At 38.9% G+C, this 22,553-nt stretch overlaps 1 protein-coding gene across 3 annotated transcripts in view; it reads right to left on the reverse strand.

The window, feature by feature from the left end:
• Positions 1–9,104: 9,104 nt before the first annotated feature.
• BDNF (brain derived neurotrophic factor) overlaps positions 9,105–22,553 on the reverse strand; it is a 76,887-nt gene continuing 63,438 nt past the window's right edge. For all 3 annotated transcript variants that reach the window (XM_018567792.1, XM_018567793.1, XM_018567794.1), the window contains exon 2: positions 9,105–10,241. In XM_018567792.1, the coding sequence (XP_018423294.1) occupies positions 9,474–10,241 (768 nt within the window). In that variant the 3' untranslated portion in view covers positions 9,105–9,473. The remainder of the gene's footprint in view (positions 10,242–22,553) is intronic.

Here is a 22,553-nt window from a genome sequence, read left to right on the forward strand (position 1 = left end):
TTTCCATTAAGAGAGCATATCACAGGAAGACAATGCATCATAACAAGTAGGAGACAAGAACAGAGTGTTGTCACCCTATAAAGTGCCTGTGCAAGGACCAGGACATGGTCAGGAATGACATCTAAAAACATGAGCTTTTATAATTATTTTAAGATGTTAAAGCTTAAATGAGATTTTAGTGACTGGGTTTACATATACTTTAAAAAGAATGGCAGTGTACAATAAATAGTAATTGTAGAACAAAGAATTGCCCTAAAAAATACTATATTCAACCACTGGAATAAAATAAAAAATGATGTACTGAGCTTTTATTGGACAATTATTTGTACTGTTTTCAAATGAGGATATCCTGGTTCAAATCAATCTCGGAGACACTCAAATTAAATCTTCGAGCTCTTTTCACCACTTGCGGAGCAAGAATCCTTAAAACTGAATTGAAAGGTACAAGATTATTTTACTCTGATTTTCGAGGTTACCTATTAGATGAACCTTTAGAGTTTAACTAACAGTGCATATATAGATTTGGGGCTCTTGTTGTTTTTTTAAAGCTAAAGTTATATACAAACTTCATGCAGATTGTCAATGGTTTAGATGCTGGCTTGACAGTTTTAGCAACCACACTTTTGTCAATCAGCCCGAGCTTCCAGACATGCAAAAATGACTTTAATTCCATTTGAAATATTTATTCATATACATCCAACAAAGCCCAGGTGGCCACTAAGTAAAAATAATAATATGATTAGGCCCTTGATACCATCTCTTTCAAAAACATGTGTAAAAGGGTCAGGGCAGACACATATAATATTTCAGTAAAGGGGAAGGTACTGTTCATCTATAGGAAACCTGTGCTTTACCTATGTAGAGCAAAAGAATGGGTTTGCCACCTCCTAGAAGCACATACCCACCTCTCCTTCACTTCTGCCCTGCTCCATTCAGCAGCCAGGAGTGAAGAAAATATTCTATACTGTTGGGTATGGAGGAGCATGTGACTCATCCCAAGTGGCATGGCTAGGCCAATCGCAAATTAGCAGCTCTGTCACATGGGGACAGTCTATAGCCCAGTGTGAGCTATGAGTAGAGGACAGTTCCACAAGGATAGTTGTCATTTGAGAAGCTGAGCAGTGCAACAGGGGTGCAAAGCATAGGTGGGTATTTGATGCTGGGAAGCGAAGAATAAAGTGATTCTACCCTACCCTACTTTAAATCTACTTTAATTACCACTAGCTTTCTATATTCTTCAGACATGGCAAGATCTCCATGTTATTGTTCACATCTCTGCTCTTTACCTCCATGGATTCAGTAGCAACAGGAACCTTATTGCCCATTTGTAGTCTCAGAAATGTAAAATATGTGATTTATCCAACAGACAGAGCAAGAGCCTATCTTGATAGTTATGACAGGCTGGAGGAGGTGGAAAATTATGCACTGTGATCTTGCTGCTGGAGTCTCCAAGGCAGATAAGCTGGTGGGTGATTCAACTCACTAACATTTACTCATACCCGATATATAGAAGTTTTAGAATCTTTAGAATCCAGTCTTATACTTGCCAACTCAAAGAGTTTCTAAGCTGTGTTGGTGTGTTGATCCTTGTGTCTAGGTATGCCTTGCATTTTCTAGCTTTGATGCATGGAATGGATTCACTCTTGCACTCAATTGCCACTTCATCTGACCCATCATTGCCAGCTTCCTTATTCCCATCACCCTCTCTAGTGTGGAAAAAGGGGCCTGATTCCATTCCAAAGGGGCCATTGCAAACCTATATGAGCAGGGCTGTGTTCATGTAAGCTACTAGGTGTGAAACCAAAGGTTTATGGCAGCATATAAATTCTAAGGAGAAGATAACTGTACTAAGGTACAGCTTGGTTTTAGCCTTTAGACTGAATCTGATATGGTGCCACACAGTTCCATTAGGCAAAACACTATAGAAAGTGGGGGAAAAGTACTATACTATTTCTGTGCCTATGTCTATGTTATTTCTTCGCTGCAAGAATTGCCAAGGTACGTGATACTATGATATGAAATGAGTCTTAAATAGCACATTGTACAGGGAGTTGGGGGGAATTAGTGAACTGAATTATTTTGGAGTCTGCATGGATAAATTGAAGGCATCTCCTACAAAAGAGTGCTAGATTTGATATGATAGAAGGCTTGTATAGTAATGCAGACTCTTTTGCAAATGCATATTTTTATTACAACTCTAAGTCTACTCAGGTGGTTATGAAGAGAGATTCTTGCATTCAGAAATCAGTTTAAAAACGGACATGGTCAGGAAAACAGCAATTTCTTCAGAACAAGGGAAAAGTATGAAGGAAAAAATGCCTTGCAATGTGTAGAGTTCACCAGGAATCAAGGTGTTTTTTTTTTCAGCAAAGGTGGAGTTTCGCTTTAAAGGAAGTAGTGAGTGAAGATGCTCCATATGGTCTTAGTTCCTCTGCTACCCCAGCCTTGAGATATGTTAATTGTTGGAGAAGTCCTCCACTCTTTCCATAGGTTGGAAGATAGCTTGATACTGTATTCTCAACCCCACCTTGCTCATAAGAATTAACAACACTCTCAAGCTTGGACCAGAAAGAAACCCTAGCTCATGTAAACTATACCAGTCCAAACTTTACAAAGCCCAATATAGCTAAGATGTAAAGTCTACGTAATAACTACTGACTCAGAGCTCCACTCAGAGCTTTTTCCATTCTTAGAAGAACAGGGCTGATTAAGACTTTAAAGTCCACAGGAGCAATACACCAATATTCTTGGCAGATGCCCAAGTTGCCAGATTGCTGGCCTGGGCATGATGACTCTGTCATAGATCAGCAAGGCTCATTCGCTAAAATTACATGTAGACATCTCTTTGCATAGACTTTTTTAACCAGTTACATTGCTCTAAAAATGTATTTATTCCTCAGTGTTTAATGGCTGAACTTGTATAGTGCAAATTTACAATGAAATGCAATACTAGTAAATAAGCCTTGCAATATAAAATAAAAGTTCTGATATATATGTATATATTAGAAGCAGAAGAAAAAAAACATGGTCCAAAACATAGTTTATATATTTTGAAAATATATTTAAAAACATTAAAAATTTCTATTTTTTGAACATATATTATATGTTATGTAGTACACTTAAATAGAGGTAATCCTATTTACAATATGGTTTCAAATGCTTTTCAGTTTAAATGCCATTCTCAATGTTTTCAATAACATAATTATATAAATATACTTAACATACAATAAATATTTGTTACACATTGTGAAAATATATACTTTTTTTTCTTTCAGAGAGAACAAGGCCACATACATAAAACTTACATATTCAAAGTGTCTCACTTTAACAAGGCGGTAGGCATGTGACATGCAAAATATACCTTTGCCACAAACAGACCACAGCAAAATAAAAATAAAAAATGATTGACAAGGAAGTCAGTCTTACAGCCTGATTCAGCTAGAACTGCCAAGCCTCGCATCGGCAATGTGTTTGTTGTGGCTTTAAACAGCTCTGGATAGCTTTCCAAACCATTCTCGAATACATCATTGACATTGCATCTAACTGCCTCATATTATCTATAACATTTGCATATTTAGGGGTTAGTTTTTGCACTGGATATATAGGCTATGGATAATGTCAGAGCAGGGATAATGTCATCATCACCTGTAATCCTCTGGGAAATGAACAGCATTCGTTCAGCTTGTGTTTGAAGGAGAAGTCAAGGGTATGAATTAGTTATATGGCTGGCCTATGTTAGGCTTGATTGAATTTAGATTCATTGAAAGAACAAAACAAAAAAATAAAACCTGAACCAATAAGTTGATCTGCGTTTTGGATTTCCATCACAAAGATCAACAAAATCTTCTCCTGGGATTGCTGCTTTTGATAAATGTGTGCAAAATTAAAAAAGTCAACTCTAGCTAATTTTTTTTTTAATAACTGGGGGATGGTTGGAACCCCTGTCAGGCTCTTGTTTCTGTCTGTCCCTTTGGAGATCTCACCTCCCTTTCTGTCCCAGTGATGGGTGCCATGGGGGCAGTACGGGAGAGGACATATCTCTACCTGAAACACAGAGGTTCTAAACCTTTTTTTTTTTTTTGGTTGAAGTTGGAGAAAGCTTTCAGGATGATGCATTCTTCAGAGATAAAGCCTGTATAAAGCCTGTGGAAAGGATCCAAGTCATCCCAAAAGCTTGCATCTCCAATAACATAGGTTAGCCAATAAAGGGTATCACTTAAATTCCAAAGTTTCCGAAATACACAAGAAATAGAGAAAATTGCAAAAGATTTCCTAAATTTACCAAATGATCGACTGGCAAATTTTAGAATATAATGGCAATTTATCTTGAACACTTTCCATGGTTCCACTCGATTGCATAATTGCTGACATGACCTATCCATGGCAGAAGGAGTATGTATACCAAACATGTTTTTGTAAATTGTGCTTGTGTTACAATTTTCTATTGTATTTATTTTGAAAATCCTAATAAAAATAATTTTAAAAATCTCCTATGCGAGATGCATTTTATCATTCAGTTATATTAACAACAGCAGCCAATTGCAGAATCAAGAAACTGTAGCTTAGACCTGGATATCATCCTCACTGCAGATCATTTTAGAATCTGGATTAAAAGAGGTAACATTTTTGTGCTGGAATTTAGTTCTAAAAATCTAAATTTAAATTTTAGAACTAAAATTTAAATTTCTAAAATCTTCCAAGGCTACTGAATTCTGAACTTATCCATAGCATATATCAATATACAATTTTATATGTATCCACATATGTACATGTATATACATATTCATACATACAAATATTTACAGTCTGGGAGTGTATATATAAATATATATATATTTACTAACATAAATATGTATACACAAACACGCATCGACATGAGTGGGGAACTCCAAGTGTGCTTGTTATGTTACCTTTTTTTTTTGTCAAGTTTTTAATATTTTTTTACCGCAGTCCCAGGATGCATAGCAAGATTCTTAAGTAGCAGGACAGTTTGAGTATAACCCCATTCTTTGGATGTGCTTCCAGCAACTTTGGCGCCCCATTTAGAAAGTGGATTCTTACAAGGATACAGTTGAAGGCTTGAGATATCCCTATGCTGCAATCCATCAGGATCCTGTGCAAAGGATGCTAAAAGAAGAAAGACCTCGAGTTACGGCTATGGATCTTAAGCCTTCAAATTGCTGTTGATTTTACATACTCCAATGTTCACTAGCATTTGTTTATACCAATATTTGCCACATGCCATGGCAGGCTGAATTGATCTTGGGCCAGGACTGGCTTTTTAAGGCTTGTCTGTGGTATCTCCCTCCTCTTCAAATAATGGTGCTGGTCATATAAAAGTAGAAGAAAGCCAAGTTTCTCAGTTACCCATAGCAACCATTGAGAGAATCCCTTTCATTTCTAACCTGAGCAGAAAAAACTAAATTATACTTTCAATCTGATTGGCTGCAATGGACAAGAAGAGACTTTCTCCAGCATTTTCTTCATAACCAACATCTGGCCTCCAGGAACCCTGCTCATTCAGGTTAGGACTCAGGCTGTAAAAGAGGAGCAGTTTTCAGCAAGCTTAAAGCAAGGTCTATCAAAGCCTTCAAAAGCATCCTTAGCTCCAGTTTGTGGAGGTAAAGCCCAAATCTTAGTGGAAGTGCCAAATGACGCTTTAAACCAGCTGCAGGTATCAGTAGACTGGAGCACTAGCTGAAGATTCTTGAATGCACTCCCATTCAGATCTATATTTAACACCCCCTCCTGGACCTGACGTTTTCTTCAAAAGCTTCATCAAAGCTGCTTGAAGCTTGCTGAAATGTTTTCAAATATTTTCCCAAAGCATGCTGTACATACTGCTCTTATATAATATAAGCTGAAGCCTGTGTAAACAAGTCCTAAATGCCTTATTCAATATAGATTTGAATGAACAAATAGGTAATTCTAAAGATTGGTAACCCATAGATACCATCTTGTGAATTCTTATTGGCTGCTATTGGTTACTGTTCTTAAGAATTAGGACGATGCTCCATGAAATCTTTATTGGATAAGACAGTACATAATATGTGGACCCCTAATTATTCTTTGCTATTTTCATAAGTCTTTAGAAACTGTCAAACCTCATGGCTTTCATCAGACACTGCTTGTTACCAAGTAAAATTAGGTAACAAAGCACATTTCAGATCCACTTTTTCCCCCACTTGTGGACAACTAGTCACCGAATTCGAAATGAGTAAAAAAATAATTATACTATGAAGAGGTCCAAAAAGTTTAAACTATACATGATATTACCCAGTGCAGTTATTTAAGGAGTCTGGTATAATTCCTTTGAAAGATTCCAATGCTTGTAAAATGACATTGTTTGCTCCGTGCTGAATATGAGTGCAATATTGCTATACAGCATGTAAACGGGAAGGTTGCTCCTGTATGCAGGAAATGTACATGTAAACTGGAAGTATGGTCATGTAAACTGGAAGATAGTTCCTACAATCAGGAAGTAAACATGTAAACAAGAAGTTTTGGTCATATAAACAGAAGTGTGTCTCTGTAAACAGGAATTGACCTTGTTAAGTGGAAAGATATTCCTGCAAACAGGAAGTGTACGCCTGTAAAAATGGAAGTCTGTTCATGTATGATGCTTTTTTTTCTATGAAAGGAAATACTACGTTCTACAAGTAGGATTAATAGATTCTAGTCAAATAAATCTTAACTATTCTTGCTTTGTTTTTGCCTATGTTTAATGAAAATGCAGCAAATATTAATACCATTCTTAGGAACAGAAGACTGTTCATACTGTCCTTTCTGCTGGGTGCTAACTCAGATCACCACTTTGCTGAAAAGCTGTAGCCTTCAAGACAATCTTCACACCCAACACCTCCACCATCACAGTGCATGCTGTGGTTGCATCTCCTGGCCCCGTGTCACTATAGGACAGAGTAGTGATGTAGCTGCCACAGGGAAAAACAACAGCCAGTGCTGAGTCTTTGACAGCCATAAAAGCGATGATCCAAGTCAGGTCCTGTCAAAAGGCAAGTATGAAGAGTTTTTCGGAAGGCTGATGCAGCTGAAGTTATCATTTACTTGCACTTTTGCTGGTGTATGGTTGGGAAACAGGCACATGTTAACTCTTTGAGCTGTAACATGTTACTTTGGTACCAAGTTAATTCTCTATACTATGGCACAAACATGGAAATGGTTTAATATTACATAAAAACTGTGATTTGTCCATAATCATGTTTAGAGCTGGGGGGATTTTGGAAATATAGTAATTAAGAATAGGTTATCATTCATGGCAAAGAGTACAGTAAGTGTATCTTTGCCCAATAATATTTTATCGAGTTGACACAGAGTAGTTTATGTCTGATAAAATTTGAGATGTTGTTGATATTATCTGCCCAATTGTCAGGCAGTAGATCAAATATATAAAACAATTAAAGCAGATTTTTTTATTAACAGCATTGAATTTAGGTGTTTATTTTCCCCTTACACAGCCCCCCCTGCTCTACTGTGACCACCACCAGCTGCCTCACAGTTTAAATGCAGTGCCACTGCAGGTTAAAACTGGACTTGCACCTTGTGTGTATTAAGCACTTACATCTAAATGGATTCACCTCATTCCCTGAGACAACCTAAACAATAGAAGGATGAGGGTCCAGCTATTGTTTGCTAGGGCACTATGGGAAGGATGACCCTTCCACCTTACTACACAGTGTGGCCTGAAGCAGAGTTTTCACTTTTTATTTTGAGTGGAAGACCCCCTTTAATGTTTGTTTTTCAAGGGACATGTCATGCAATGCTTTTTATGGTTATCTAAGATTTGTTTTTCATACTGTACGATGAACAGCTTGCATTCTGGTAAGCTTTGATATTGTTTTAGAATTTTTATAGACTATAAGCCAATGAGTGCTTTTGCACTAGTATAGAGGGGAATAGTGCAAAAATATATTAGAAGAATTTGAAAATCTACTTTAGGTTAATATAAAAAAAAAATTAAACTTGTGCATCAGTGATAGTTAATGTTGGAATTAAAATCCATTGTGTATGTATAATTTGCGTACCAGACCCTTTAATTATGTTGACTAGGCAAACAAGAGAAAGCCATATTAAGAGATGACAATATGCAGCCAGTCAATTTTCTAATTATTGGTAGAAACCTTAAATGGCTGCCCCCCCCTGTGAGATTTAGGGGTCACGTAGTATTTAAAATAAAGATCTTAAAGTTTGAAATGTCACCTATAATCTAAGATTTTATTTTTGTTAATGCTTCTTGCTTATATCTTTTAGCCCACATTCATATGTATTGCCACTTTCCCTAGTAACCTGGTAACTACTACATATCTGATTTGTTTTCTGATTAGCATTAAGAGGACAATGTTACGGGCCAAGGACGCCTAGATCAACAATTCCCAGGCAGCATTTGTATTGCAAATGTCAGCAGAACCCAGCAGTAGTCTAGAAATCCTTGTAGATATTCGAGTTCCCAGATCATACAATCTGCAACTTCCTTTGCTATAAGTCTTCTTAAATGTACCGGTCTTGCATGAAATACAGAATAGCATACAACGCTGTCATATAGCACACAAAAGCCTGCAAGAAAGAGAAAGCACCATGCCCTCATTCATATCCGAAAAATACAACTCCGTGTCCAATACAGGTCGAAAACGTTCAACATGAACATTGATTTTTTTTTTTTTTTTTTAATTGCCTTGACTTTTTTTTTATTCTTTTTTTTGATCAGTAGTCTGATTCGAGTTTGCAAACACCTTCACAACATACAAAAAATTAAATATTTTGTCTGGTTTTTTTTTTTTTTTAGCTAGAACACGTACTCATGACAAGCTCTTTGCAACTTTTTTCAGGAATTGAAAAATTAAAAAAAAAAAACACAAAAAATTTAAAATTAAACAGTAGAGCTATAGCAACAGCACCTTGACATTGTTTAATTCCAACGCTATCAGAGAAGTTAAAAGCAGTAAACAGATATAATACCAACATGAATAAAGATACTGTCTAAAGTGTGAATGGAATGTTTTGGTTCTTTTTTTTATATCTCTTTTGCCTGGATGAAGACAGAGTGTTATCAATTCACAACTGAAGCAGCATGCATGCTTGTCTATAACTTTTTTTTTTTAAGTTTTCAACTCTTGGCAACACCAACAAACCACAATGTTATTGAGGAAGGTAATGCAGGCTTATCTCTTAACCTATGTAGTGCTGGAGGGGGCTCAGGAAGCATTGCACAGCAATGGAGCCCGGCGCCCTGCCAGCAGAAAACAGGCAACTTTGTGCGCAGAGGTCATTATTTTCCTTTAGGTTATGAATATGTTCAATAAATAGATTTGTAGAACCACGGTACTGTATAAACTTCATTTATACATGCAGTCCATAAAATTATTATTTTTTTTTTTTTACTGAATAATTTACCCTGTTATGTATATATACAAATAGATAATTTTTCTTCTCAATATAATCTATACAACATAAATTCACTATCTTCCTCTTTTAATGGTCAGTGTACATACGCAAGAAGTGTCTATCCTTATAAAGCGCCAGCCAACTTTTTTTTTGCTATCCATGGTGAGCGCGCGCACGTAAGACTGGGTAGTTCGGCATTGCGAGTTCCAGTACCTCTTGTCGATGCCCCTGCAACCATCCTTCATGTAGCCCATAGGATTGCATTTGGTCTCATAGAAATATTGTTTCAGTTGACCCTTGGGTACTGGGACTTTTTCAAGAACAGTAACAGTTTGCCCTGTCATGTCCACTGCAGTTTTCTTGTCGGCCGCAGTCACCCATTCACTAATACTGTCACACACGCTCAGCTCCCCCCTTCGGGCAGGGTCTGAGTGGCGGCGCACCCTCATGGTCATGTTTGCAGCATCCAGGTAGTTTTTGTACTCCTCAAGGAGAAAAAGCAAAGGGGGCTCCAAAGGCACTTGAGTGCTTAGCATAACTCGGGATGAATACATATCTGAGTCCTTGTTCTCCTCGCTCTGCCTTATGGTCTGCTCCTCTTCTAGGAGTTCCTCTATAACATGCTCAAAGGTATCCGTCAGGGATGGGAGTCCTCCTCCTCTTGACCCACTCATCGGCCCACCTATGTTCTCCAGAGTACCGTGGGTCCGAAGACCTGGATAGGCCAGGCCACTTTGTCCTCTGACACTGGCTTCTTTCATGGGGGCAGCTTTCATGCAACTGAAGTATGAAATAACCATAGTAAGGAAAAGGATGGTCATTACTCTTCTCACCTGATGGAACTGTAAAAGAAAAGGTAAAAACATGAAAAATTAGAAATGTAGAAGACCCATGGATTGCATGTTATTCAAATAGTTAACACACTTTTTTTGCTGAATACATTAAAGTCATTATATAGGGTTATTGCAAATCACTTGAGTTATCCACCAAGAAAGCAACTTATACTGATAGTAAACTTGTCAAGCAACATAAAAAAAAAAAATCAAACACTGATACAAAAGTTTAATTAATATTGCATTGTATATTCACTATAGTGAAGTAGAAGATTTATACGGAGTTATAAAATTTAGTCTTTCCTCACCTCTGTATGAAATGCCAGAACTAACGCTATTACAATGACCTCTATTTTAGTCAGTCAGGCTTAGTCAAATAATACTACTACCAGAAAAGTGTCAAATGTGTTGAAAGCATGGCCAATGCCCATAAATTGCTGTTAAAATTAACTTGTCATTGGATAAATGCCTTAATTGTCATTGCAACTCTTTTTTCTTGAGGTTTTGCTTTCACCTTGGCTTTACTATTCAGGAGTCACTAAGCTGGAACAGGTAGGCAGCTTATAAAGTTGGAACTTCTACAGAGTCTCTTTGTTCCAGGTCAGTGACACAAATAGCATGATACCAGGGGGTCAGCATGACCACTAAAAAGCGAACACTCATAGCAGAGGTCTTCCAGGTTCACAGATTCCTATCATTCTGAAGATCCAACCTCTTTGTGGAACTCTGAGCATTACTCAGGCTTGAGGTACTACATAGAAACTAACTAAGGCTAACAAAGATGGCACTTTGCTTCTGGAAAGATTATCAGGAATAAGCTAATCTCTGCAAGAGCTAATAAACAACAAGAAGAAGTGTTGCCCTTACACATTACTTATTATGCTGCAAATATTGGATGATAGGTCTAATTTAAAATACATCTAAATTCAACTTTTTTAGTCTTAGATAGAAGGGAACGGTTAAAAGCCCTATCACGTATTTTGCCCCATTGGGGAAACACAACAGAAAGTGAGAGAAAATCTCTGCAAAGTGAGGAGAAAAATGCCCTGTAAGACAGTTGTCACTGGAACAAGTGTCCCCATTGGAGAATTTTACCTCTATTGATACTCTAGTGACAACTCAAATTTTATTTTACCATCACGTTCAGTCCTAGTGACAATGCGTATTAGGCCAAATAGAGAGTGTACATCTCCCTAATAAATACATAGACAGAAAAAAAAAATCCAAGACTTCAAAATTTTTGGTTTAGATACTAGACTCAGAAGGTAAATCTTAAATGCATCCAAGCACCTCAACTATTAACAAAAATGTATCTTATTTGTGTATCAGTCGGCTGTAGATCCTCAAATCATCTCTGAATTCATTCTGACACTGTCCTTCCTTCTGGAGGTTGGCTACTTTTGTTCCCCATGGTCCCTGAGTGTGTTGCAAAGTAGTCACCGCTCCAAGCTCGCTCCTGTGATCGAATACAATCTCAATACAAATGTAGGGATGCACAGATACTTTTCAAGTACCAGTGCCGATACTTGGCATTTCCATGAGAACTACCAGGGTTGCAGTGGTTGCAGCTGGGACCAGGCTCTGGTACTCCACCACTGTCCTGAAATCATTAGTCTGCATTGTTTTAGAAAAACTGTCACATGACAATAAACAAAAATGTATCAGTACTCGTACCTGTAAGTACTCGGCAAGTACCAGTACTCGTACTCGCAAAACTGGTATCTGTGCATCCCTTTATTTATATTTATAAAAACAAAATGATACACTAAAACGGAGATGTACAAATCCCAGGAGCTCCATGTGCTCCTTACAAATGACAGCTGCCTCCTAATTTTTTTATTTTTCTCTAGTATAGTCTTGGAGCTCAAAAGTATCAGTACATGTACTCGTACCGAGTACTGTACTTGGTATCTGTGCAACCCTACAAAATGAGAAAATTAAACATGAGATTGTAGTTCATCACTGGAGTGATCTGGGAGCGGTGGCTACTTTTTAACACACCCAGGCACCGTGGGGAACAAAAGTAGCCACCCTCCAGAAGGAAGGACAGTGTCAGCACCAATTCAGAGAGGATTTGAGAATCTACAGCCGTGTGATACACAAATAAGATACATTTTTGTTAATTTATTTTTAAGATTTAACTTTTGGGTTAAGTGTCACTTTAAGGTCTTCAAAATGGAGTGACTTGAGCTATGCTTTATGAATATTTGGGTATCTGACATATCCAGGTTAGATCAACTCATCTCTATTGACTCACCAACTAGTGACATTTCCAATATATGCTTTGATCCTACAGCTACAGCACAGTCCAAATAATGGTACCATCATGACACATATATGAAAGGATTACTAGAATGCTATGATTTCTTTTTTTACAAAAAAAAAGAAAGAGAGAAAAATATTTAGAGGAAAGTGTTAGCTGTGCTGAATCCCAGTCTGAAGAGGTGACACACATACATTGGTTTCATTACATTTTCTATCAACTTATCTGCAGCAAATCCCTGTTCCATTATCTTCTGTTTACTTACTAACCTTCTACAAGATGAAACATTGCATTCATTGAGAGAAACCGCCTGTCCCTATAATTATTATATCCCAAGCTCAGCTCTATTACAGAAGAATTCCCCCCCCCCCCCATCGGATAGAGAGCGAATCCGGTACAAATATTTACTATTGGATTTATAACCAGGAAGAGAGAACCTAAGAGCCTGCTGGAGCAAATGCTACACGTCAGAATCAGTATAGAGATTAAATTTTTAATGAGCTCTTGATTCTGTGAAAAGCTTTGTACGGGCATTATGGGAAATGTTACCAGGCAACTGCAACCAAGCTATAGTAACACATTCCAAAATTGACTTTTATAAACGTTGCTGTAGTGGAATGTGAGAATCTACAACACTTATTGTTGGCAAAAAAATTAAATAAAAAATACGTGCTGAAAAGCAAAAGGTAGATTTTGTTCAAATGTAGATTAAATATAATGAAGAACTGGTAATCTTAAAGTCAAGCTCCAGGCAGATGAAAAACAATAAATGCACTTCTGTATTTAATAAAAGCAACTAGTGTAAATAGCTGAATTTGATTCTATTTCAGCATCTTGCAAGAGCAGCATTCACACCAGGAGAGGGAGGGGCAGCATTTAGGGCCAATCAGTAATCCTGCTTGCAGCAAAGGAGGGCAGACCAGAGGTGACCTCATTAGTCTGCTGCTGCTCCTTCCCTGTCCAATCACAGCCTGGGGGCAGGGAGGTGACCCAGCTGGGCTGCTTAACTGCCATTTACTTTCTGAATTCATATATTCTCTCTCTCTCTCTCCCTTAATTCCCTATATTTTCTCAGCTGTTATGTAGGCACAGCCAAACATGAAATAAACTTCAGGCTACCATGTACACACCGCTTCTCCGGTGGATTCTGTTAGCTGCAGCATGCACTGCTTATAATTAGGGTAAAGGGATTGTCCTATGGTGCGTAGGGGCACAGTGGGCACAGTGTTTTCATGCCAAGAAGTGGCATTGTGTGGTGAACTGTGCCTTCTGAGCACATGTGGGAAAACCTGTGCAGAAAAATACCCTGGCTAGGAGTAGATGTGCGGTAGCACCAATCACTGTCTCTCCCAGCCTTCCCCCAGCAGGCCAGCCTTAAGAATTCAGAGGATGGAGGAAGGCTGTATCTGCCAGATCCCACTTCTACTATGCCGTGCTGTAAACCAGCCTGGCAACCAGTGGCACAATTGTTGAGCTGTTGCCACATAGCCCCACACTGGCGTCAATGTTGCAGAAGGTTTATACTAGTATTAACCTTTTTTAAAAATAATTAATCCAGATCAATCAAATATACATTGCCCAGCAAAGTATTTCTTTACATTTTTGCACGAGCACTTACAGGTCATCATGTTTCCAAACAGCTCCAATTCTCTCAGCTTGGCTTCCCTGAACTCCCTGCCTAGTACAAGACCACAAGGTACAGAGCAGTCTCCTGCAACTGTCCATCTACTAGCTTGGAGAAGGAAGGAAGCAGAAGAGGGGAGTAGCTTGTCTTGCTGTGTTTGTAGAGACACATACTTTACTAGCACACACAAGGGTGGCTCCATAGGACCCATGCAAGGGAAAGCAGCCAACCTAAAATAGGATATCAGTTCCAGTGCTCAGTTGATTCTGCCTTTAAACACGAAAAAGCGGCATTCACTGTAAGTGACTTGACATTTGAAAGGGCTTAAAAACATTTTGACTTTAATATCACTTTAGCTAAGAGAGTCCACCAGTTACGATGATTGTGTTTTTCTTTTAACAGGCATGTTATGGTGAGCGCTTATGTAAGTATGTGAGTGTGTAGGTGTATGGCCAGGACACCATCTGCAATCACCTCTCAGCCCCACCTCATTCCCACTCTAGCAACAACTTCTTGAGGAGGACACATGCAGCTATAATGGTAAGGTAGAGCAGCGTTTCTCAGCTTTTTTTCAGTCACAGCATCTCTTAAAAGCATGAAAAATTTCAAGGCATCCCAGTCTACAATGTAAAGGATTTTAAGGGGTGGCACCCATAAAAAAAACACAAAACGTCAGGAGTATTCCCCACCCTTCATATCAGAAGCCCCCTTAACATCAGAGTCCTCAGTCCCCCCTTCACATCAGAGTAGGAATAGGAAGAATAGAATAGGAAGCCAGAAGTCACCCCAGGTTGCCATGGCACTCTGGTTGATAAAAAGGCTGAAGTAGGGAACATACCAGAAAACAAAAAGTTCTTCTATTTTTATTCACATTATCCTTTATTAAAAAACAAAATAAATAATAAAATTGCCTTTATTTTCTGCTACAAAACCAACCAAATATACTATTATTTGCCCATGACAGTGCACCAAAAAAATAAATAAAATAAAGCAGGTGAAGATAAGTTACAGCTATTCCCTCTGCAGATTTATCATAGCATGAAGTTTTCCTGGAGTTCCCCTTTCTATACATCTGAACAGACAACTGATTGTGGGGAGAAGATACCCTGACCTGACCCCGAATAAGATCTCTTGCTTATCACAATGCCTATTGCGTGTGTAGCATGTGTTGACTGTCCCAAGAACAATGACTTCATTTTACACACACAATAGCCCCGTAGGCCAGCATTAATAAGACAGTGCTTCACCCCTTCTTTGTCACAGAAAGTGATGCTGTTTTATATGTGGATGCGTGACACTGTAGTACGATGAGGATTCGTAATTCACAAATCAGCAGGGAAAAAAATCTAGACAAAAGTATCAAGAGAAGCTCTTACAACAAGGCTCCTTGTATTCAGTGTCTGCAGAATGGCTTGTTTAGAATGACCGCATCGGTGACTCACTGATGTAATGCTGGTGAGCTGGGGATATTTTTATCTTTCAAAATATTAAAAGCATGCATGGAACGCCTTACACCTCAGTAGCACTGCCAGGGACATAGAGAAACAGACACGGATTTATAATTATGCAAACTGTCTACTGCAGACACAGGAAGGAAAAAAACAAAACAAAGCCCATCTCAAAACCAGGGCCGTCTGAATAAAATGTGACACCTACGGCAAATCTGATATATGGGCCAACCCACATTATCACCATAATGTTCATCTGTCCCTCATGTGGCGGGCCAGTACCCCTGTTGGAACCACAAATAATAACAGAATCTACAGTACATAGATGCAGGGCCGTCCCTATAATGAGGCTATAATGAGGCGGTTGCCTCAGGTGGCATCTCATTGGGACATGGGGCGGCCACACCTGCTGGCCCCTTCCTGAGATGCCAGAGCATCTCAGGTTCCTAAGAGCTCTTAGCAACCTGTGATGCACTGGCTGGCGTCCTGGCAACCAGTGAGATCAGTGAGCTGGGAGAGATGCTGGACAGAGGTAACATGTGCCGCCAACACCCCCCTCAGTAAAGTATGCTGCCAGCACCCCACCCACCCCTCCAGTAACATGTGGCACCAACACATCCCCCCTGCCTCAGGAAGTGAAATTGTAGGGACACCCCTGTATAGAGGTATTGTGCTAGCTTGTGCTTGTTACTTTAGACTGGTGTGCACTATCTAATAGAAAGGCCAATTACTTTGGATCACAGGAGGACACTGATAAATATAGTCCTGTGATCCAAAAGAGAACTAAAGCCAAAAAAGGTTTGGCTATAGTTCTCTTTTAGCTGCTTAGTCACCCAACCCCCAAGGCAGTCCTGCCACTACAACAACATCATCAATTGACCAAAATATTTACACAGTATCTGGTTGTGTGCTTCTGGTCTTTCTTTTTCCGATTCTGAACTAAATCAATATTTGCACTGAAGGTTATTATCAGTTCCTAGCCGGAAGACACACATTTTGCAAACAAGCCATGTTGTGATTTGAAAGGCTTTGGTGGGATAGGACTGTGTTTAATTGGAATCTTCTACTAGAAATAACCATTTGGACAGTCCACTAATTAGATAAATAAAATATATTGCTGCCAAGTGTGTCCATAGAGTAATGCTCGTCTTCCTCTGCACACAATTATTTTGAATAATTATCCTCCATTTGGTTGTCATTCTTGGAATATCATAGGAAAAGGATGTTCAAACTGTTCATACTATCTCCAAAACATGAGCTGGTTAGAAACTACAATATAGTTTGCTAAAAATCCTGGCAATATACTGAGCAGAAATATATAAAGCGTATCTCCAGTTAATAAAACACTCCTCTTGCAGAGGGGCGACCCCCACCACCTCCACCATCGCAAGGGTGAACTGCTTATTTCTGCCTAGGGGGATTCTGTAAAGAACTTTTACTTACCTGACCCCCCCACTCCCGATCGTTCCATGTCCGGGCCTCTTTCTTCCTCTACTCCGGAGGTCGGAGGCTCGCTGATATCATCATGTCTAATGCAGGGTCCATAGCCCTGCATGTGTGCGAGGACACCGAGGGAAGGTCCATAAGCTTGAGCTTAGGGGGAAGAGGTGAGCGCTGACTGCCAGGGGAGCAGAGATAAGGTAAGTAAAACTGCTTTACAGAATCCCCCTAGGCAAAACAAGCACTTAACCCTTGCTTGTTTTGCCTAGGGGCAACCCTTGGTTGCCCCAGGGCAAGGGTAGTTTTCCTTTTACACTCAGAGATTGGTTTTAAAGCCTATTGCCAATTGAAAGTTTACCATCTAAAGAGACATTTTTTTTCCACTTGCTAACCTTTCTGACCTTAACTAAGTGCAAACAGTAATGTACAGTAAACCCCAAGCAACCAATCATTTATGTGGCTACTTAAAACTGCTGTAAGCTGAAATGTGATTGGCTGTTAAGCCCCTCTGCATATTATTGCTTTTTCTGATGCGTATTGACCTAAATAATTGATGCATTGGAATGATGACTAAATCGGAAAAATAGAATGCTGGACAACATTGTAAGGGTAGAGGCAGAATCCATAAATACCAAAGGTATTCACTATAGGAATGTGGCAATAAACATAAATTATTTCTCGATAACCTACGCCTATACTTAGAAAGGCCATTAACCTTAAATTAGCTTTAGAAAGTTTGTAACTATATTTTGTTTGTCTTTTATAGATTACACTAAAAAGGTCTTTTGTGGTTTTATCAGAAGAGGATGTGATTTATTCCCGCTATTTATACACCTAATGGTTTAAATATTTTATAGCATGTAACAGTATGTTCAGAGGCACTCCAGGGCTCTATCTTATGTCCAAATTTGACGTTTTACAAAAACCTCTTGTGGTGGAAGATGGAAGGGATGGCAGCCAAGATCAGAAGCCCATGTTAATACGAGCAGATAAGACAAGTAGTATAAAAAGAATTGCAATCATTTCTTGGAAGGCACATAATCATATATTATGCGCACGACTATTCTAGCCCAAATATGTATCTACTTTTGTAAAAGAAAGTCTTCTATTTTTTTGACAGAGTGGAGTAAGGTTAGAACTTCTGGGAGATGTACAGAAACTGTAAAGTACTATTAAAAAGAAAAAGTGTGGTGTAAAGAGTATGAAATAAAGAGTGGTGTAAGCAGACAGATTTGATGGAGGTGGATATAAAGTATGTCTCAAGCTATTTTTATATCTTCTTTATTTTGGTTTTAGTAGGGGAGGATGAATATTACTGTCAGGTGTTTTTGCATCTATGTCTAATAAAGGTGATTTCCCTATCCTTCCCGTCCTGTAGACTCAACATTAAGTGGAAGGATATCTTTCCAATGTGAAAGATATTCATCTTAGACAGCGTCACTCAAACACATGTCCCATCAGAAGAATTCCACTCTAATCCTATTTCTGGTGGCAACTCATAATGTTAGATTTACCCTTACTTTTATTCCCTGTGACATTGGTTATCAGGACAATTATAGAGAGAGACGTTCCCTAACTGGGACACAGCCAGCAATAAACCTGACGATTGTTCTAACCCTTTACCACACTATCCAAACCTAAACAAAGTTGTTGCCTTTAGTTTTACTTTAAAAAAAGCAAAAAAGCCCTCCATTAAAGTAGTGCAAAGCACAGTAGGGCCCCTTACAAACAGTCTGATCAGGAGGGGATCCGTGTATGATCCATTGTGACATCAATGTCTGTCCAGTTTTTCCCCCAATCTTGCAATGGAGGAAAACACTGAAATTCCCGGACTCATGTTGGTCTATGGGGAGCTGGACGTAAACAGACTTGTGTTCATTTACATCAGATTACCTCCAATCTAGACAGGTCCAGTGAAACAGAACTCTGATCAATTTGATTTTCCAGACCTGAACATAGCCAGGGTTAACGGATGTAAATGGACGCCCACCTATTTAGATCTAGCTGCCATAGACTAACATTGGGCTTCTGAGGTCCGTGAGAAAAACTGACAGGCGGACCTGATCCAAAACCCTGTGTGAAAGTGCTCTAAAACTTCTTTAAAACAGAAGGTATCTGAATGTCTTGTGTTCATCAGAAAATGCAACTCTAGCCAAAACACTTCTAGTATTGAATAACGTAGGGAAGGGTTAGGCCCTCTGTGCTCCAATTGGAGAGGTAAATTTTCCATGTCTGTAGTGGTGACCACTTTTAGCAAGACGCAAGTGAGGCAGAGTCTAAATTCTCAATGAAATGAGAGTAAAAGGGGAGATCTCACAATGGAGACACCAGTTCTAGTGACAACTGTTAAATATGACTTTCTCTCACTTGGGGGACAAATCTTATGTCCTGTTGTGTTGTGTATTTTCCATACCTTCCCCACTCTTCAGAATTTTAAAAGTTCTACTTTAAGCCAAGCAATGTTATCTTGTTCCTCCTGTTGTATTTTAAATATTGCATCTATCAGGTACACAAAACACTTTATTGTGTTTCATCTAGTTAGACAGCTATGCCTTTAACTCTCTGGAAAAATGGCAATAAGTAAAGTAGGCAAAGGAGGCTTGATCTCAGGCTGGACATGTATTTGCATTGCAAATACTGGCACATGCAAGCAACAAGATGTTATTTAGTCATACATTTCATGTCAGCATTGTATGAAACACAGGCTAAAAATAATAAAACTATCTTACAATCAGCTTTATCCTCACAAGAGTACAGTAAAATTGGATTTATTGCTACAGGTAACTGTATTTTGAATTGTCACTGCAGTCTGCATTAACAACTTAGAACAATACTGTCAGACCTTTGTTAGGAAGCTATAGGGATAACAAAATACCATTTGGGACTCTTGGATACGTGGCAAGATAACTGAAAAAAAATACTTATAATTCTATTTCTGTTAAGAAACAAAAATGCAGCTTTTTATCTCCTGTTTTGAACCCCAGTCACCTCCTCCTTCTTGCGTGTTGAAGCAGAGGGCCTACCTGGCATTGTCAATCAACTTTAGAACTGTGACAAGGAAAAAAAGTGGGGAAAAGCAGTCTTTCACATGATAAGGAAATTACCTTTAAGGGGGAAGTCCTGTACATTCAGCATACAGAAAGCCTCCAGTTGTTATGTTTACAATAAGCCAACATTCAGAATTCTTGGAAGTTACAGAAATCATAGATCACTGCTGCAACTTGCAACTAGCATCATTCAATCCACTTCCTCTGACCCCAAGCTGTCATGGGTCTGCCTTGGGCAGCTTAATAATGCAGTCTGCACTGGGGATAGCACTGCAGTGGATGGCACTTGTAGCATTGTGTGAGCAGTGTTCAAATCAGACTGGCCAGAAGAACCTTGAAAAAAAAGGTATGTATGCTATAAAAATAGGTTTTAAAGAACATACCATCTATAGCTCAATCTAGTCAATGTTTAAAGTTTTGCAGATATCAGGTGAGTTACAAAGAAGGGGACTCTTTTCTGAAACTTTGTACCTTGCTATTCTGCAGCTAAAATAGGTGAACTCAATATAGATGGTTGGGCTCCAGATGGTACATCATTCTGAACTAGTAGTGGATTAAAAGGCAAATAAATAAAATAAAACGATAATAAACCTCCCACCCCTGAGTGCAGCCTACCAGCGATAACTTACCTTCCTCCCCGATTCAGCAATCTTTCCTCTCCAAAGGTCCAGGAGGCTACTTTTATTGTAACCATCCATTCCTAAATATTTTTACAGGTGAGTTGTCCTTTAATGGCCATCTTATGAACTTTCTTATAAAAGGACTGACTTTCCTGCATTGATAATCATCCTTAGCTCAACAGTCAGAACTGTGCCTTCCCTGACATCATATCTAAATTCTACAACATGTCCCAAAGAATTGTCAGTAGTTATTTATTTCTCCATCCCACATGCACTGCATGACTAGATGCTACAAGTTCTAACATGGTTAGTCACAAGGACAAATGGATCACCAAGGATCAATGAGTAACAAAAGATGTATAGATGATTCATTGACTATTGACAGCCTGAGTAGATATTTCAGTCCATAAAAGGACTTTTTTTCTTTTTACATAAATAAAGAAAAAGAAACAGAGGATAAGAAAAAGCAATAGTGATGACTAGTGATGTAAGATTGCTAATTGGTGGTAGTCAGTGTTCTTTTCTTTATCTGGAAATACATCTCCTGAAGAATACTATCTTATGGACAAGGAGTATAGTGTTGAGTATTGATAATGCCATTAGATCTGGGCTGGCATAAGTGTGGAATGCTAATTACCCCCGTTCGCCTCTACCCTTTGGCTTTTTTGTTTATGACAGTAATAGTTCAGTGATCACATAATTCTCTAGGGCATAAAGGCTCACCTCTTCTGTATTTAAAGTATCTGTGATCCTGTGTGCTGCCCTGGGCAAGCAGCAATGGCCACACCTTTCTATAATGCTTTAGCCATATTGTAACTGACCCCAAAGTGAAAGGAGGAACTCTAGCATTAGTTTCCGTTACAAGGCAGAGGGCAGTAAAATTGAATTATGACCACACTATGCATAGGAAGGCAAACCCTGTGCCTGGACATAGGCCAAACTTCACTCTGTGCAAGTGTCACTAGCCAAGATGTCCTATTTGATGAACCTAAGGACTTTTGATGCCAAAGCCCCCAATTTAAAGCTTAACTCCAGGCAATTCATGGAATTATATCTTGATCAAAAATCATTAAATTTGAAAATGCAATTTAAGTACCTGAATTTGTCCATACATAACCCTTGTGTAATCCTCTGCACAGCAGCATTCAGACTGTGAGAAAGAGGGCCAAAAAAGCCAATCAGGCTTTACTGTGGTGCAGAGGGGCTGCCAGTGAAGATGCAGACAGGAGAAGAGAACACGGTGATGATATTTCATAATGCTGAAGCTTCTTTACTGTCCAATCAGCAGGCCAGGGTGCGTTTTTGACCAAGCTCTGCTGCTACAAGGGAGGCCAAGGTTCAGACTGTGTTGTTTGGCAGGGTGCCTGGATCACAAGACTGGCTAAATTGGCTGATTGGCTGCAGTCACTGTTTGGCCGAGAATTTGCAGACTTCTATGAGAAAATGGAGGGTTGCTGAAGGGGCCACACTTTACAACAGCATGCAAAACAAACATAAGATTATCGGTCCCATGACTCCTTTTTGTAGCCCTATACTGCAAGTGTTCAGTCAAGACACAAATCAAGAATGCACATATGATCCGTGTTCTTTGACTATGGTCCCTTTCTGTGGTTCCCTCAGACCTTGTTGCCTTATAAATGCAGCTTCAGATGCAAATAATTATTCCATCTGAATTGTACTTTGTACTTGAATTGTACTTTGCTCCCGTACTGTGTACATATGACTGACAGGTACCTACCATGTAGATGAGGTGGTGTGCAGTACATTCCTCAATGGTGGAGCCTCGGAGCATAGAAATGAACACTTCTGCTCCTTTCTTTTGAATACTCACGGTGTACAATATGATTTAGATATTCTAAGTGCTTGTGTTTTCAATTTT

This window comes from Nanorana parkeri, unplaced genomic scaffold (genome assembly GCF_000935625.1).
Source record: "Nanorana parkeri isolate BGI_ZX_2015 unplaced genomic scaffold, ASM93562v1 scaffold1093, whole genome shotgun sequence".
Classification (NCBI taxonomy): Eukaryota; Metazoa; Chordata; class Amphibia; order Anura; family Dicroglossidae; genus Nanorana; species Nanorana parkeri.